The following is an 18,566-nucleotide window of genomic DNA, read 5'->3' as shown; positions in this document are numbered from 1 at the left end:
TTGCAGCTCTGTTTGCAGAAAACTTTGTCACAAAAGGAGCATCATGTAGCAGGAGAGTGTTCCACTATTGACTTGCATGTGTGGAAATGCACAGATTTTTATAATTTGTCTCGTTAACCACAACCTCACTCAGTAGGACAGACTTTTAACTGCAGCAATGAATTTATTGAAGTTACACACAGCACTAACGAACAGTTTATTCCTAACATGATAAAAAAGAGCTGGGTTTTCTCTTTTCCCTTTATCACATGGAAGTGTCTAACTAATGCAGCAGACAGAAATCTCATTTTTACGCAGCAGTATGGCCCTGCCCAGGGTAGGCAGTGTCTGCCAGGGAGCGAAGAGCCAGGGCTGTGCACACTGAAGGGGCTGGAGGTGCTGTCTGCAGTAGTAATTGGCAGGAGAGAGACCTTCTCCTGAATTATTCAGAGCTGTTAACTAGAAGCCAGTCTAGGGTGACATGAGACCATGGCATTAATTTTGGTTTAGTTTAGACCAAGACAAAATAAGTGGCAAACCTATTTTCACTGCCCATACACAAACACAGCTAAGCTAAGGCTTTCAGTTTTATCATCCACTGATATTCTCTGATTAGAAAACCTCTTGTCAAATTTCACAGCGTAACACGGGTATCACTGGTCATCAAAGCCTGAGTGCACAAAGATGATTTTTCATTCACATCCTATTCCTTCCTGCTTCACTAGGTTTTGAGTTTGTTCAGGGAAGATGAATTACATGGTCAAAATTTATACTTGGTGGGTTTTATGGCTACCAGCCAGAATAGTCTGCACTCCAAATATGGCACTTAGTCCCTGTGGCTAAGCCTGGTAAGCAGTAATCATAAAAAAAAGCTCTGGAGTAAGCAGCTGCCTTGACTTTTATCTTGGTTTTCTAAATTATGCATCTAAGTCATGTTTCTAAGTTTACCCTCCATAGAAAAAGGCCAAAGTTTAACTGGCTTTTCCTCCTCTAACTTCTTTAGCCACAAAAGTTTCCAGCAGTGGAACAAATTCCTTCCAAATGCAAATAAGCAGCCTCAAACTCAACATCCTCATCTGTAGCCCCATGGGGGAATTTTGCCCTACAGTGGGGCCTTCGGATGATGTGTTTTAGCCCAGTGGTATCCAGGGGAATGAACAAGTATTCTTTTTCCATTCTCCATTTCCCATTCTCCCAGGTGCTTCAGGGCCATCACTGCTGTTTACAGGCTGATAGAGCTCAGCATGACATAGGTATGAACTTCTTGGGTTTCTTCACTGGAGCTGGGTGCCTGAGGCACTGCAGTGATGTTGTACATCTGCCCAGCACAGCAAGCATTACTTGATGAGCAAGAGAGAGGAACAAAGTAAGCAGCATCCTTGAGTTTCTCAGTCCTTGGGACAGATCCAAGCAGTGTGACTGTATCTTAAGCAATTAAAATCATGCCATGGGTGTTAACCTGGAGGTGATCAAAGAATGCAGTTGATGCTTCTTGTTCATCTGATAATCCTCAGTGTTCTCAGCTTCCCCCTTGCTGTGGTTCTGCTGAGCTCAGCAAGTGAGAGGATCTGACCAATGGTTCATGGCCAGGCTCTTATGGTCCTCACATGGCTGCAGGCAGAGCAGGATGACCATGGGCTCCTGCAGGCAGGAAGACTAACCTGGTATACTTCTGGAAAAATCCTACCGTGCAACTTTCCATCAACAGATGTGAGACTTGTGTTCAAGGACCCTGCTGTTCCCTGGCTCCTCTCAGGAATGAGATTGTCAAAGTCACTGTCTTCTATGTTTGCCTTCACTTGTGTTTGTAACTAGTGTGAAAGACCTCTCAGTCCACATCCATCCTCCCTTCCCCTGTTTTACCAGTGACCCTTATGACCTGCTACCTTGGATTTGCACCTAAGGTTGAGTCAAAGTTTACAGGCGAAGAATGATTTTAACACCAAAATCCAAACAGGTTTATCAAAACCAGATCCACTTTCTAGTAATTTCTTTGTCAGCTGCTCTAGCATTTGGGACACTTCCGTGTCCAAATGTCATAAAACCATGGAATGGTTTAGGTTGGAAGAGACCTTAAATCCCATCCCACCCCTGCCATGGGCAGGGACACCTTCCACTATCCCAGGTTGTTCCAAGTCCTGTCCAGCCTGGCATTGAACACTTCCAGGGATGACGCAGCCACAGCTTCCCTAGGCAATCTGTTCCAAGACCTCACCACCCAATAAGAGAGACAAAAATAGCCATTTTTTGAGGCCTAGGTTAGTAATTTAGAAATCCAAGATAAAGCATTGCCTTGGAATTGCATTTGAGCCACCACCAGCTCAGGGTAGGCTCAGCTCAGTATACCAATGTTTTAGCAGGCTCTATGTCAGTTTCCCTATGGAGATGGTCCATCATCAGCCTAGCTAGAGCAAATCAGGACCAGGAAGAGCAGAGGAGAGCAGGGACACCAAGAGAGCCTAAGGATCTCTGTTACCTTAGCCCAAGGACAGCTCCCATCCTGGCTAAGCATGGCAGTGGTACCTGCAGACAGAGGAGAGAACAGACAGCCTGACACAGCTCAGGGCAAAGAGGATACCTTGTCCCTTCACCAGCAGGAGCTCCTGGGGTTTGTGGAATATCTGGCTATGTGACAAGGGCCATTTTCCAGGAGAGCCTCTGACTCACTCCCAGGTTTCACATCTTCATTCCTCAGGGCTTCTGGAAACAAATGGAAAGTATTTTTCTCCTGATGTTTTTAGCAATCACATGCTAGAAACTGGCAGGAAAGACTGATAATACTAATTTTTTTTTTTTTTTTTTAACATGTCATGGATGTAAAATCTCAGGGCAGTGACTCACGACATGAGGGAAATATTTCCTGATGGATGCAGTGTGTCCAGCCCAGAGTGCTGCCAGCACATCCATGTTGATGGTTGAGCTGCCAGATTCTCCCAGCCCCGCCCGTGCCATGAGGAGCTCAGGAACCTACTGTGGTTATGTCATAGAGGGAAGCCTCTGAGGAATAATACAAAAGTATAGAAAAGGCCTTTTGCCATGATCCTTTGCACTGCCATGCTAGTGTACCCCGGTTCTCTGCACCCTGTTGGCCAATTGGCCCATTGGCCATCCCACCCCTTTTTACCTTTTATGCCTACCTTCTGGAAAGTTCTCTGTTCCTCAATGTCTGCCCTTGTCTCCCTGTAACTGTCCCAACATTCTATTGGCTCCCTGTTGGGAGCCCTGCCTTTGTACTGCCCCTGTGCTCTCAACCCATTGGTCCCTGATACTCTTCTCCATCCCCTGTCCGCCCTGTATTTAATCCTGGACCCTCCGCTGTTCCTTGCCTTTGGTCCCTGGTTCCCCTGGAGTGGTGGCAAATAAACCCCCTCTGGACTACCATACCAAAAGCCCCTCTCATATCTTCAACTGCTGTGAATGATCTGTGGCCGGGTTAGTCTGTGAGTGAGTGGAGTGTCTGCTGCCAACCTGGACGCTTTCCAGCTGGAGACATCTTTCAGAAGGTAGCATCACCTTAATGTCCAGACTGTGATGCTACAGTGCCACTTGTCATCCTGACCTTATTCTCCAGTCTGAGGGCAAAGAGGCCTATTTGTTCCTTTCTGTTAATTTTAAATAGATAAATATAGAGTGAAGTAACCTCCTACCCCCTTGCAAGTCTTTGAGTTTAAAGCCAAACATGTGAAATTTAGAAGTAGCTCTTTTTTATTTATAGGCTCATTGTTTAGCCTAGCATTAGGTTATGATGTGTGCCTAGAGGTGTGATTAATTAGCACAAGGTCAGCAAGCTTTGCAGAACAATTTTGCAACAAGACATGTTTTTTGCTAAAAAACTATATTCTAAGAAAAAAAAAATGTTAGCACCAGCAAATAGTGTCCAGTGTTGAAGCATGGTTGATTGTAGCCTGAATAAAATTTCTCAAATGCCTATTTTTGTTTGAAAGCCACCTAGGTAGCTCTGGGCCCATTGAATTCACCAGGGCTTAGGTCTGGATTCTACCCTGACTCTGATGCAACCCCCTGCAGTTTTATCACTCAGAGCATGAGCTATATTCAACAAGAGATAGTCATCTTTGAGGAAAAAATTCTGTTCTGTAACAGTAGCTCTGAGGAGAACCCAAGAGAGCAGCACTGACCAAAAATAGGCTGTGATATAAAATTGGCTTGAAATTGAGACCCTTCCTAGAACTGTCCAAGCTTTTTATTTTACCCACAGTGACTGCAGGACTAATAGGACACGTGTCCATTAGTCTGCAGGAGGTTACTGTAATGAATAATAATGGATTTGACAGCAACCCCAAGGTAACTCAGTGGCTCTGACACTGCTTCCCACTTCTCATGTTTGACTTTTATCCTCCCTGATTTCTGCCTTCTGCCATATGCAGGAAGTAAAAAAAAAAATGTTGGGACATTACTTCATGGGAAAAAAAAAAAAAAGAAAATAAAGTTAAACTATGACCTAGATTTTTGTTTAGGGAAGACTCTGCTTAAGGGTCAGGGAAAGGGGCACAATTACGGTGCTCCTTGGAGAGCCAAGATTTTTCCCAAAAGGGAATGCTTCCCTGAGGAAGCATGTCCACATGCTACAGAAAGGTGCTGGCAACTCCTGTTAATAAAGTTAAAATGATGTTTTCAGTTGAGGGGACCAGATTACAGAACAGTTGAGGCTGGACCTCTCTCCAGGTGTTTCTGGAGGTGTCTAATCCAGCTCTCCACAAAGCTGAACCAGCTGGAATAGCTTGCCCAGGACTGTGTCCAGGTAGTGCTTGAATTTCCCCAGGCCTGGATAGTTCACAGCCTCTCCTGCCAACATGCTGCTTTGTCCATCCAATTACACAACAAATAAGTTCTTTATTATGTTTTGGCACTTTGTGCCTGTTGCCTCTTGTCCTGGCACCACTGAGAAGACCCTGCTCCATCTTTACCCCTTTCCATCTGTTTTTAGGCAGGACAGAGTCAAGCAAAGTTTCCTCACAGAAGACAAACATGAAGGTTGGACCTGAGGAGGATTTATGTGAAGAACCAAAGTTAAGTTTGCTAAAATAGGCACTGTAACTATAGTTAGGATCATCTGTGACTCCAGAAGAGCCCCAGACATCTTTCATGTCAGAGGGAAGTACCAGAGCTTTCTCCTGGAAAAAGCAAGAGCATTTTCTGATATTTGGATTTACGCCAAAGCTACTGCAGACAGAGGCAGTAGCTGTTCCTGGCTGTGGCTGGGAACAGGAGGCTACTGGCACCCCTCCAAGGGCAGGAGGGTGCTCTTTTCAGCCAGGAAAAGGTGATTTGGGGGAGTGGGTGCTTTCAGGGCCATGTGGAACTTCCAGCATGGCCTCGGGGAGATTCTGAGGAGGGAGAGCAGAAAGCATAACCCCCAAGGACTCCTGCCAGAATAGATAAAAACTCTTCCCAGGCTGAGCCCATGGAGTGATGGCACAGTTTGGTAAGTGCCTGCAGACACCATGAGTGTGAGCAGTGGTGTGATAGGGGAAGCAGTGTCTTTTTGAGGGTACCAGAGAGCTGAAATATCTGTCCAGGGAGAGCTCAGAGCAAATGCCTACTTACAGAGTGTTCTGCTGCCTCCAGAGAGGACCAGTGTCTCAATCCATCACTTTCTGAGCACTGCAGGATAAAGGGATATTCCTGGTGAAGGGACTGGACCAGCTGGGTGTCTTTGATGCTTTTGTACAAAGGTGCCTGGGTGAAAAGGAAGGAAAGTGTCGTGGTTTTAAACCAGTAACTAAAAAAAAATTACTTATTTCTTGCTGTGAGATATAGATTAGAACAAGAGCAAAACAGGCTTAAAACTTAAAAGGAATAAAGAAAGTTTATTAACAAACTACAAGAATAAGAACACCAGAATAAACTTCCAGAAAACCCTTTTTATCTCCTACTACCCACCATTCCCTTGTTCACATGACAACAGAGACAAAAACTTTGGAACTTGGATGGTTAAAACAGTCCCAATTCCTGCTGCAGTCTTTTCACCAGTCTTTGTAGAGAAACAGAAGTCTCTTTCTGTTAATTTATGGAGTTTCTCACAAGAAAACGACTTCTGTTATAGTTTTCTATTGCCCTGATGTCAGCTGCCCAGAGCTGCTGTTATCAGAGCTCACTCCTCCCATTTCACATCACTCTGAGGTGTGTATGGGCCATGAGTCTAGGGATGTCATTTTAAGGATGAGTTATTCAAACGCAAAAGTCTTCTTCATCTGTCTTTGTGAGCTCCACTGAAAAACAGTTTTCTCATTGCCCCCCAAGACTTCAAATTTTCGCTTCACTTTATTCTAGCACTTTACTGTATCACAATAACTCTACTTTTTATTTAAAATTTACACTTTGAACACTCCATTCCTCCCTATATACTGTCATGAATTAAAGGAGTTTTTTCAAGACCTTATTGTCCATTTCCATAGTCTCAACAGAAAGGTATTTCAGCTCATAAAGCATCTCCTTATTCTCAACCTTTTCTGAAACTTCTTTTTCTTTACTGTCTCTGATAGTTTATAAAGTCTCTTTACATGTTGATCGCTCTCTTTTTCTCTCTCTGGATAAAAGGATTAATCCGCAAGTCTCATCTGGGTAATGAAAAGTTTAAAATCTTGCCCAGGCTTTTGTAGATGGTTCTGTGATCTCTGCCGGAGCAGCAGCTGGAGCCGTCTGTGATGGAAAATTCTTCATGGCTGCTCTGGAGAGTGTGGTCCCTGTCTCAGCCTGCCGCAGGTCTAGAGCTTTTTTCCTTTCTTTACTCGGCAGTCTCTGGTGAATTCAGTCACAGCAAAAAAAAGCTGCAGCCGAGCCAGGGAGCGGCCTGGCCCGGCCAGAGCCCGGGGCAAGCCCCGCAGGCCCCATCTCCCGGCCGGGAGCTGTGGCAGGCCCAGCCCAGCCCCCGCCCAGCCGCATGGCCTGGGCAGGGAACGGGAGGCCAGCCGGAGCTCGGTTACCTTTCACTGCCAGTAAACAAAGAGAGACAAGAGAGCCCTGGCTTTACATCTTAAGGTAGGGTTCACAACTTGATCCCACTTTTCAATGGTCAAAACTGCTGTCAATTCCCAGTAATGACCGATAATTGGTCAGGAGAAAAGACTCCCATCAGTCCCCAGCAACTTCAACTTCCTTAGCTCCCAAAACCACCTTAAAGGTAAAGTCACTTCATGACAGAAAGGGACACAGAAAATCAAATTTTTATGAATTTTGCATGGGGCTCTGTGTTCAGGCTGACAGTCCTAATCATGCTGCATTTCTACTTCACTGAGAAGAAAAACATTTGGTTCTGAGCTCTGGGTAGCACTTTATCTCCTGGGTGGTTGTTTTCTCTTTGGCATGGGAGGAAGTGCTGCACTCTTGACATGCCTTGTTATAAACATAGATTGGAGCTCCGTATGTTATAAAAAACGTTTCCTCAGCTAGGACACACAGAGAGCACAATATGCAGCTCCTGTTAGACCACAGGCAGAAATGCTCATTTGAGTCATCACAACATCCAGCTTTGAGGAAAGGCTGGGGTTATTTGTCCCCATTTGAAGCAGAGGGACCTTGTCCCCCAGCTGGGTGTATCAAGGGACACCCTCCCAGGTGCCTTGTGTCTCCAGATCCACCTTCTTCACAGGCTTTCCTTTGCAGCACAACTGGAGTTCAGGGCCCTGGGTCAGGCATCTGGCTTTGAACTGTGTGGGATCACTGAGCGCCACAAGTGTGAGCAAACTGGCTACAGAACCCGGGAATTAACTGGATTTGAATCACTTTGACTTCCATGATGGGAAAATATTTCAAAGCTGCACCCACTTTTACATAGCTTTTGAAACTTAAATGAAGAAATAAATTCTAAGAGCAAATTTGGGCTTGTTCAGCTTCTTCATTTGAGCCAAATTCTACGTCACTTGTAGTCGTGAAACATTTTCCCCACACACCTCTACTAAAGGCTGAATGTACAAATAATTTCTAAAAATATTTTCACATCAATTGTTTAACTTTTGCATTAACGGTCCAAACCCATAGAGCAGCATCACTCTCTGGTACAACCGCTCACCCCCTGCCATTTCAATCTGTTTCCTGGAGATAGATACCTCAGGTCCCTTGAAAACACCCAGCATGCTGCAACATCCTCAAAGTTCACATAGGTTCAAGATGGCTGTTCCTGTCCTCTGGAGACAGAAACAAAGCACAAAATGTACCAGTTGATGTACAAGAGTAGATCTGTACCAGAAAATATGTTGCTTGCTTCTATGACAACACTGGAGACATGAGAGAAATAAGACACTGCACATCCCACACATGAAAGAGCTGAAGCTGCCTGCAATCCTGCTGTGACCATAAAACCCTTGCATCAATTAATATTCATGTTTATTTCCATGTTTGCATGACACAGGTGTCTTGGTGCACAGGACCTGAGTATGACATCTTCCTCCAAGACCCTCAACAGCTAGTCTTGAGTTGACTGTAGCTGTGGTGCCTCTGATCCAAATTTTAGGAGCCCTGAAGGGAGCCTGTGAGGAAGGAGCTGGTGGCAGCCCTGTCTTCTGCTCTCCTGATTATAACAGGGAAGAAGATAACCTCCCACTCTGCAAACAATATCATCTCTCAGTGGTCTGGTGCTTCAGAATATACTATCTCTATCAAGGGTAGTCCTAAAAGCAAGGTCCAAGTGCTGAACATCCCTACCCGGAATGCAGGGTCAGGAATCTGGGGGTTTTTCTTTTTCCCCCTCCACCAGGGTACTTGGAAGATAAAATAACTTACTTGAACCTCATATGCTGTAAAAGCAGAATGAAAGTAAGGAAAGCTTACTCCTTAGGTGTAAGCTTACTCCTTAGGTGTAAAGCTCCAAGGTGCCCATGGAGAGCTTTCTGGTCCTGCCTTTGTGCAGGGCAGATAGTTGTGGGTCCAAGTGAACAATGGTTAGGGCCAACACAGTCCATTAATGTCCCCAGTCCCACCTGCAGAGGAATGAGGGAATGATAACTCCAGAATTGACTTCAGGTGTAAATGGAGCCCTAACCTGTACCCCACTCCCAGAATGCGTCAGTAGGAATTAAGAATGGATTTTCACAAGTAGGAGATGCTGTACTCTCCTAACTGGGACCTGTCTTGTTAGTTCAAGGGACCAGGAGCTGCCTGCAGCCCAGAAGGAAGCTGTGAGTGAGGGGGTCACTTGGGCTGACCTCATCCTCATCCCCATCCCCTCTGCATCTGTTCCTCCAGGAGCTCCCAAGATGGGGAGGTTTGAAGGTGACATGCTTAACCATCTGTCTGCTTAGTCAGGGTTGCAAGTGGAGAGTTAGTTTGCTGTCCTTGTATATTTTATCCTTAGTTCTCAGCTTCCAGCTTCACTTGAGCCAGTGGTAGCAGGGAAAGAATTTTCCTGAATAATATCAGCTCTTAACTATGAGCTTGGCATCTAGTGTATAAGAGGCTGAAATCATTTGTGCTGCTGTCTGCACAAGGCTGAGAGTGATGCAGAGGAGGCAGCTTTAATTAAAACCAGCAGCCACAGATCATGAAGCAGCCTTATCAATTTGCAGGGTTCTGGAGAGTGCTGGGCAGTGGGGATAGAGATGGCCACCAGCAGGACCCTGAATAATGGCTGGGCAATGAGCAGAGATAGCCGGGGCAAAGTAAACCTATCAGCCCTGATTCTGGCCTTCTCTCCTCAGACAGAGACCCCTAAACCCAAGCTACTTCACCATGTGTGACAGAGGTGAGCCCATGCTCCCTGGACCATGCTAAGAGGCTGCCCTGTCCTGCTGTCCATTGTGTATGGTCAAGGCTTTGTGTAGGGGACTCAGCCACCCCCACCCAGTGCCTATGTAAGCCTGAAATTCCTCTAAACTCCTGTTGCTAAACCACTGAATGGTCTCAGGTGTTTGACCTAGGGCAGCAGTAGAGATGAAAAATATTTTGTGTATGTATATAAAAAAAAATCTACATCCCATCCCTAGAAGTGTTCAAAGGCTCGATTGGACAGGGCTTGGAGCAACTAGATAATGGAAGATGTCCCTCCCCATGGCAGGGAGTGGAATACGATGATCTTTAAGGTCCCTTCCAACCCAAACCTGTCCATGATCCTATAATTATATGCATGAAAAATGCATTTTAAAAATCTTGCTTAAAAAATGCTTATGCAGCAGTGTACACAAAAAAAAAAAAAAAAAAAAAAAAAAAAAAAATTTCTGTGCTGATTATGTTGGAGAGAACATCCAATAGTATAAGCAAATATCTAAAAATCCCTGTTCTAAAAGGTAAAGCAGCACATTTAAAGAGAAGTCTTCAGTTTTGTTCTCCAGGTTAAGGCAGGATGAAGGTCTGCATTCTGCCCTTGGCTGTGGATTTGTATTGCCAGGGTCTGATTTGGTGCTCAGTGGAGCTCAAACTGGGAATATGCCTTTGCTTTTCATTAGAGGTTTGGATTTGCTGAAAGCAGCTAGATGTATTATTCATGAGCATCTCCTGTGGAAGTCACAGATCAGTTTTCCTGGACTGCATTCAATGGAACAGATTTCCATGGAGCATGGCAATAGGGTTGAAAATCTTGTGTGAAAATTCTGTCAGCTATGCACAGAGAAACTCGTGAACATCCCAATCCACAAGAGACTATAGAATACTGAGTTTGCTGCCTCTAGGAATTTGAAAATTACAAGTCAGGCCTCAATTATAACTTTTTTTTGGTTGTTTTTTAATACAAAGAAACCACAGGATCTTTATTTGCTTACTGGTGTGTAAACATTGAGTTCTTGTTCTCAAACACTCATGCCCTCATAGTTGTGGAAATAAATCTATTTCTAAATAAAAAGCAAGATTCTCTGGCAATAGCAACTCTAGAGAAGCTTACTGCATGTTTCATAACTCTTCTGGGGTGAGCTGAACACTCCTGCTGAGGAGTCCACCTCACGTGGATCTTCTCCATCTGGACTTGTGTATATTATTGCAGGTTATCACCCCTGAGCTTAGGAGCTGGTAGTGAGTTTTTAAAATCTCCCAAACTGAGCCTTCCCAACCAAGCAAAGCACGTCTGAGGGAAGCACTTGAATCTTTGGACTTCATGAAGTGTTCAAGGCCAGGCTGGACAGGGCTTGGAGCAACTTGGGATAGTGGAAGATTTCCTTGCCCATGTTGGGGTGGAACTGAAGGAACCTTAAGGTTCCTTCCAACCCAAACCATTCTTGATTCTCTGATTCTGTGCATATCTCCAAAAAATGGCTATGAAAAAGGAACTTTCTTGGCTCCTGCTTGTCCAGGAGAAACTGGAGCCTGCACAGTCTGTGCTGGCAGCAGAGGCAGAGAAGCTGGCAAAGCATAGAGATGCCCTCTGCTCTTTCGGATGACACAAGGAGATTATTTTAATCATAGGTCTGAACTGTTGCCAAGCTTTATTATATATACATATATATAAAGGAAGGCAAGCATGGGAAGCTTATGGGTACATTTTAGCCATGTGAATTATGATGCATCTGTTTCCATTCACTCTTCCCTCCTCCAGTTCCCAAATCTGACTCCTTGGACTGATCCCATCGCTCTGCCAGGAGAGTGGTGGCCAAGTACAGCAAGCACCCAGGGACAGTGTTTTGCTCAGATGTTGAGGTATTGGATCAGCTGCAGTAGGGAAAAGCCAGCACACACACAGAACTCAAAACTTCAGATGTAGTAAAGTTTCATAACAGAAACCAACAGCTATCCAGCTTGTGTCTTACCCCCTTGGAAGACAACATAAGCAAAAGAAGTCTTTCAGTAGTCATCCATTTCTGTGAAATGCTGCCTTTATACGTCCTTAATTGTGAAAACTTTGGGGTTGCAACATGGCTTCTGAAGAAGGTATGAAGCACTAGTCTAGATGTGATGTTGGATCAAGTTCATCAGCTGACACAACTGCATTTAACCATCCAATACTTCGCCTGTTTTAAGATGAATCTCACTTGCTATTGAGCATTTTATTTCAAAGCTGTTCTCTTGAAACCAAGTCCCCATTTGTGAGGAAATGGTGCATCTCCAAACCAAACTGGGTTGTGTTTCCTCCTTTGCTCACCTGGGCTTGTAGGGCAGTGTCTGAGGCTCTGGTTGCACTGAAAACATTCAGCGCAGCTCTGCTGACAATCTTTTCACCTCAGCAGTTAATCTCTTCTGCTGGCAACTGTTACTCTTTACCCATCCAAACTGAATGTCCCTTCCTGGAGCATGTCCCTGCCAGGAGAACCTGATGGGATGGAGGCAGCTAACTCTGATAAACTGAGTTATAGCTAAACCTCTGCATCGAGAGACATGAAACACCCAGTGACACCCAGTGTCATGTCATCAAAGACCAGGAGCTACCTTTACGTTCTCCCAGAGGGAAAGCTTCCCAGCATTCAGTTGTGGTGTTCCTCAGTGCTGAAACTGAGCTTTAGGAAGAGGATCAGGCTGTGAGGATCAGCTGTGCCACCCTGTTCAGAGCTACCCTAAGTGTTGCAACTCAGGGCTTGTAAAAACTCACAGTGGCAACAGGTTCCTTGTCCCACAAATTCCTGAAGCTTTCAGGGAGGATTGAACCTTGCTGGGCTGTGAGGTTCTAAGGAGCTAGGCCAAGGAGAGTGGAATTAGAGCCTGCAGGAAGCTTTCATCTAGAAAGCCAAGCTCTGACTCAAGCAGCTGTAACTGACTTTGTACAGTGTCCTCCCATTGCTGCCAAGTGTGGGTGTTCAAAATGGCTGGAAATGCTCTCTGGCATGGGAGGTGTTCCCATCCCGTCAGGGGAGACAAAGAAAGGACATGGAAGAAAGGTAAAGTAATGGATGCTCTGTTAGCAGCATCCTAAGGTGTGACAAAGCTTAAAATAAAATTGCATGAGCTTTTTGAGAACTCAGGAGATTGCAGAGAGCACATCTGAGTGTACCATCTGGGATGAGAGCTCTCCCAGCTCTCATTTGGTGCTGTGGAGATTGGACTGCTGGATATCAGAGAATTTGGCTGCTGCCATGTCACAGCAGGCTGAGTCATTGACTGTTGAGTCATTAAAGTGCTCTGCTTTTCCTCAAGCCCTCTGCTCCTGTGCTGCTTCACAGGTGCCCGCAGGTATCAGCCTTCAGGGTGAGCAGGGATGTGTAGAACCTTGGGCTCTCTCCAGCGCAGAGTTACAGGAGATTTCTGACTCAGGGGTGGGTTTGGCTTTTGTTCTCTGGGTTTTGGGGAGTTTTTATTTATTTTACATTAGCAAAGGAGTCAAACTTCTTATTTCTTAAGGAAAACAAACTCTTCAAGAAGATGGCAATCCTTTGGAAGGCTTCAGATGTGCTGAGGTTCTGTGCTCATTTCTGATGGCCCATCTGGCCAAGGTTTGACTCTGTTGCCTGAGACTCCCTGCTTGAGCATAAACAGGATTGGCTTTTATGAAACTTGCCAAAAAGAATAATTTTGTTACCACTCAAGAGAAGGGTGATTTTTTTTTTTCTCTCAGCACTTGTACAACACCAAGTCTTGTGAGGGTACCTTGAAGGGATCTGTGCTTCCTAAAACAAGAGAGCTCTGAGCTCTGATGGTCAGCTAGTGAGAGTGCTTTTATTCAGGCTTTTTAAATATCTACGTAACTCTAGGTCTGGTGTGCAATTTTCTGTGTACATATATTTTTATTGTCTCCTTGCAATCTCTTTTTGACTTTGACCTTTGAAGGATGGTAAAATGAATCTTTTTACAAGAGTGCTGAGCCAATGTGGCTGGGTTTTTTGCCTCTTTTTTTTTTTTTAAGGGACCTTCACCAAGTTGCTTAGTTTCTTTTGACCTTCCCTTCTTCCCTGGCTTAAACACTTGGGGAACTTATGAAAAATGTGCTGTAAGAGACTCAATAGTACTGTAACTTGTGAATGAAAAATGAGAAATATTTAGAGATAAGAGATTATTAACATAGTAGGACTGTCTCCTGGAAACTTAATGCAGGATATCAAATGTACAGTATATTTAAAATGTTCATAAAATCAGATCTTTATTTTTGCAGAACTTTTAAATGGCTCCTAAGATTGATGAGTACTGGCTGGTTGTGTATGGGGGTGTGTGGAGACTTGCCTGGAATTTATTTAAATTTCCTTGGAGATCATGTGACTTTCTTGAGGCCAAAAGTCCCAAATCAAATGTTTCTTGTGACAATCAGCTCGTTTGCCTCGGTGCATTTGTGACAGATGTAAGCATGCTATTCTTTTGCTAAAGAAGAGTAGGGCAAAGCAGTGATATCACCCTCCAATTATGGATGTGGGTAAGAGGCTGGGAAGGGCAGCCTGTCCTGCTCTTGAACAGGGCTCACGTAGCCTGGTGACACAATTATAAATGTCCCAACAAGTCTGCCCAGGCTACTGGGATTGCTCACTGTAAACAAGTCTCCAAACCCATGTCACATGAGCTTGGGTGTCCTGTAAGCAGATCTCTGACTCTGGGAAATAGAACATGTCCCAGGACCCACAGTAACGCAGCTCTTCTCGCAGGGGGACACTGAGGGGACAAGGACCACAGTTCTGATGAGGCCTGTCTGAAGCTAAATTTTAAGAAGAACCTGCAAAGGGTTTGCAGTTACAAAAAGAGTAATTTCCCGTGTTTGCTGTGAGTGGAGGCAGAAGGACGCCCTTAGATACTGAATATTCATTACTGGGGCTTTGCTGGTGTAGCAATTGGAGATACCCAGAAGCAACCTCAGCCTGGTGGGCACAGATCACTGCAGGAAGAACTCAGCCAGCATTTGTGCAGTGGAATGTTGTCCTGCCTCAGTCAGGTGTGAAACCATGCTGGGGATTTCACCTGCACAGCCCCAGGGGGATGCAAAAGAGGGGGTGGCCACTCATAATCTCAGCTGCCAAAATTCGGGGGGAAGAGACAATTACAAGTGCTAAAGATGCCAATTAGACCTCCAAATAAACTGATTTCTGTGGCTGGGTGGAGCACCACTATTTACTAATACATGGGAAGCTGTGTGGGTGTCAACAGAGACTTCAAGCAGCCCAACGAGGCTGATGTTTTATTCCTGGTGGAATTTGTTCATTTATTATTTCCCCATCAGACATTTGCAGTAAGGTCCCTGCTTGTTCAGAAGCTCCCAGTGAGGTTTTTAATGTCATTATTGATTAGGAACATGGAAAGTGGATTTTATGAAGAGATGCTCTACTGTGATATCCTCTGAATAGTTATTTCCTACCTGTGGTCAAACAAAACATTAAAGCAAAACAATACTAAAATCTTCATGTGAATTCAGTGCTTAACTACATTTTCTTCAAATGGATGCTAAATGACAGATATCTTTTCACGGACCAGATTTCATCATTATTGCCTTATTTTATTCAAACTTATCGATACCTGTCTTGTGGTCTGTTACTTTCCATGCAAAAATTATCTCCTCTGGTGCAAAATTCTCTCTTGCAAGGACCATTAAGAGCAAATCATCCTGTAGGTATTTAGTTAAAGAACATTTGAAATTTTCAGCTGGAAAAAGGAAAGGGATTGGAAGACCCTCTGAAAACCAGATGACTCTACTGGCATCAGTCAGCTCTTAAGTTGGTAAGTCAAAGCTTTGCCAGACAAAGTGTCTCCTCAGGAATGCCAGCAAGTAAGGTACAAGGTTGATCTTTGTCAGAGCCTTGATGTATGTGTGTGGTAAGAATGAGTGGATGGCTTTGGACTTGTTAGGCATCAGAAATCCCCTCTAGAGAGCAAGATCTGTTTTCCCAGTCTCTGCCTGGGTTCTCTACTTGGTTATATGACTTCCCCTTGAGAAAATTTCCTCTGAATATTGTTCACAAATATTTCCAAGAAACCAACAAACTATTGTTTGGTTTCTGTCTTTATTTTGTTCTTTTTTTTCCCTTTTTTTATTTTTTTTTATGGATAACTTTTCAGCAGGGAACATTACTGCTGTGGGTCTTTTCAGCAGGTTGGGGAGGGAAGGGGTTATTTTTCCTGGGTTTAGGCAGTTTGATTGGATGGCTGTGGACTTCCTCCTCCATTTCTGACAGTCTGGGGAAGTCGGTGGTTCCTGTTTTGTTTTTCTGACCATGTGTAAATTATTTATACAGGCAGACTCTTCTGGGGGTGAGGTTTTCTTTGGGTTTTGCTGTTAGCTTGTAGGGTTTGTTATATCTTGGGGCACTTTTTGTTGTTGTTCAGCTTTTGTTACCCTGAAGTTCAGTTTGCTCCTTGTAACTTCCAAGTGGCTCCTGTGGCTGGAAGCTTCTGTAGCAATTTCTTGACAGACTGACTTACAACCTAAAAGTGCTTTTCCCTTCACTCCCAAGCTGTCCACTGCTCAGGGAGAGTGTAGGGCCAGGAGCTGAACATCAATGATCCTTGTGGGTCCCTTCCAACTCTGGATATTCTGTGACCAAATCTGTGGATGAGGGAAAGAAGTGGATGCAACTTGCTTTGTCTTTAGTCAGGTGTTGATGCAGTGTCCCCCAGTTTTCTTGTATCGAGTTTTGGGTGTTACACCCTGGATGGGTAGACAACTAAAAGTGTGGGAAAACTGCCAGGGTCATTGGGACAGAGCAGTGGTCAGTGGTTTGTGCTCTGCCTGGAGGATCTTAATAAGGCAGGTTACTCAGGGATTCCCCCAGGCCCTGTCCTGCTCCTGCTTTGGGAAGGAGGGTGACTGGAGCCATTTGACTTTGAAGAAAGTGGTTTGGGAAGGATAAGCAGTGAGCCCACTGTCAGGTCATCCAGGACTTCAATTGGATCCATTCCTTGATTTTCAGGCTTAGATAAACTTTTTGCATTGCTCTGCAGTACCCAAATAGCCCCTCTGAGGCTTATTTCCTCAACTGCTGATCCTATAAGGCATTTAAAAAAACCCAAACCAAACAAAAAACCCACCTCCCCAAAATCACAGACAAACAAATAAACAAAACCACACAGACACACAAAACCCAAAAACACACAAAAAACACACAAAAACCCCAAACACACAAAAAACTACTCCAGATAATCCAAATGCATTTATTCATTTGCTTTACCACTCTACAAGTCACACTGGGTATTTTATCTGCCAGCCTTAGCCAACTGTCAGAAAAGGCCACCCCCTGAATGTGTTTTATCCCTAAGGCATCACCTCAAATAGGTTTCTTCCTTATCTCTCTGCCTGCCCTCCTGAATGCAATTGGGCATCTCTAGTGTAACAGGTCAGCTTTAAAAGATTCAACAAAATTTACACCTGTTTGCAAAAATGGTGAAAACTTTAATTTTCTATATTTTTAGTTGAACAAAATTAAAATTTGGAAGCTAAAATATTTGGTTGGGGTGGTTTTCCTCATTTCTTTTCATTATTCCTGCATTCACTAAGAGTTATGCGATGGAGGATACTTCCTCCTGCATTGATCTGTTCCCCTCACCTTATCCACCCTGAAGGCTGGTAGGTGAAGATCTGTGAGGTGAAGATCTGGACTAGCAACAGAGGAGGGGTCCTGCAAGCCCAAAAGAGACAATACCACCTCTCTTGCAATGCCTTTGAACTTCCAAGTGCAGAAAAACTGGTCCCAGCCTTCTCACCAACCACCTGACTTGGGAGCACCAGGATTATTTTAAACCCAAGCTGCTCTGAAGCTGTTTCAACTCTGTCAAAGGCCACAGTTCCCCACTGAACTCTCCTGCCAAGTGGAGCTTGTTTTGGAGAAGTGGCCATGAGTTCACATGCGTCAGACCTGGACCCCCTTTCCCCCTTTTCCTGGTCTCCTTTCCTTCCCCACACTGAAATCTCCCAGCTGGGAAGAAACTCTGACTTTTCATTTCTTTGGTACTTATCAATTCCCTTTCTCTGCAGCCCTAAAAAAGTAAAAATGAGCAGGCAATTACTTCAAAACCTTCATGAAAAGATGTAGAAATATTATAAGCTGATTTCACTCCTGTCTCATTAAAGGGAAAGAAATAGCCTGTGGTATAAATATGTAATTAAAAATAGTAGCAATTAGAGTGTCTCAAGAATGAAACAGGAGCTTGCTGTGAGGTAGAGCTGCTTTCCCTTTTGCCTGTGCTTCTAATTCCAAATTCTTTGACGTCGGGATCTAATCTTAACAGCTGATGCTCAACTTCTAGTTTTGCCAAACATGCTAAATGTCACCATGTAAACTCAGCTCTGCCTCAGACCTTTGCTGCCTGTCAGTGGTGCCAGAATAGCCACACCTGGAAACCCCTGCATGCTTTTGCATTTATCAGCTTCATTTTTTTGTGGACAAAGGAAAAAGATGCCTTCTGGGGAAAACCTGTGGCTCCTGCTCTCTCATGTGCTGATGGAAAAGCGGTATTTGGTACAAGCTGAGATCTCAGCATCACTAAAGATCAAATAGTCCCTGCGATGGCCCTATTTCATAGATTCCTGCATTGACTTGGCTTGGAAGGGACCTTAAAGATCATTTAATTCCAACCTCCAGCCATGGGGAAGGACACTTTCCACTAGACCAGGTTGCTCAGAGCTATTTCAGTAGAGCTAATTGGTCTAGGACAGACCAGGAGCCTCTGGAGCCCCAGCTGCAATTCTGCAGCATCCTTGAGGATGAATGTGTATGCAAATACTTTTCAGGTGAATTCCCCAATCCAGATACCCACCTGCACCCTAGTTGCTCAAGGCTGGCGGACATAGCTGACCTAGTGTTTGCCCA

At 44.5% G+C, this 18,566-nt stretch overlaps 1 protein-coding gene and 1 long non-coding RNA gene across 7 annotated transcripts in view; one reads left to right on the top strand and one right to left on the bottom strand.

Annotated features, from left to right (window-relative positions):
• Window positions 1-18,566, bottom strand: part of TSEN15 (tRNA splicing endonuclease subunit 15) — an 89,004-nt gene that overhangs the window by 14,163 nt on the left and 56,275 nt on the right. For 2 of the 6 annotated variants that reach the window (XR_015274051.1, XM_086842720.1), the window contains exon 4: window positions 5,545-5,676. Coding sequence is in view for 3 of the 6 variants with exons in the window: in XM_086842720.1 (XP_086698846.1) it covers window positions 5,580-5,676 (97 nt within the window). In the remaining 3 variants the exon portion in view is untranslated. Of the gene's footprint in view, window positions 1-140; window positions 2,680-5,544; window positions 5,677-18,566 lie in introns of those variants that run through there. The other 4 variants (XR_015274049.1, XR_015274050.1, XM_086842718.1 and 1 more) reach the window with 4 other exon arrangements.
• The window catches only part of LOC147651467 (uncharacterized), a 112,242-nt gene that overhangs the window by 60,962 nt on the left and 32,714 nt on the right, over window positions 1-18,566 (top strand). The window lies entirely within an intron of this gene.

Source organism: Cyanistes caeruleus, chromosome 9 (assembly GCF_971803275.1).
Source record: "Cyanistes caeruleus chromosome 9, bCyaCae1.hap1.1, whole genome shotgun sequence".
Classification (NCBI taxonomy): Eukaryota; Metazoa; Chordata; class Aves; order Passeriformes; family Paridae; genus Cyanistes; species Cyanistes caeruleus.
Note: the sequence above shows the minus strand (reverse complement) of the source record. Positions and strands in the feature narration are given on the sequence as shown.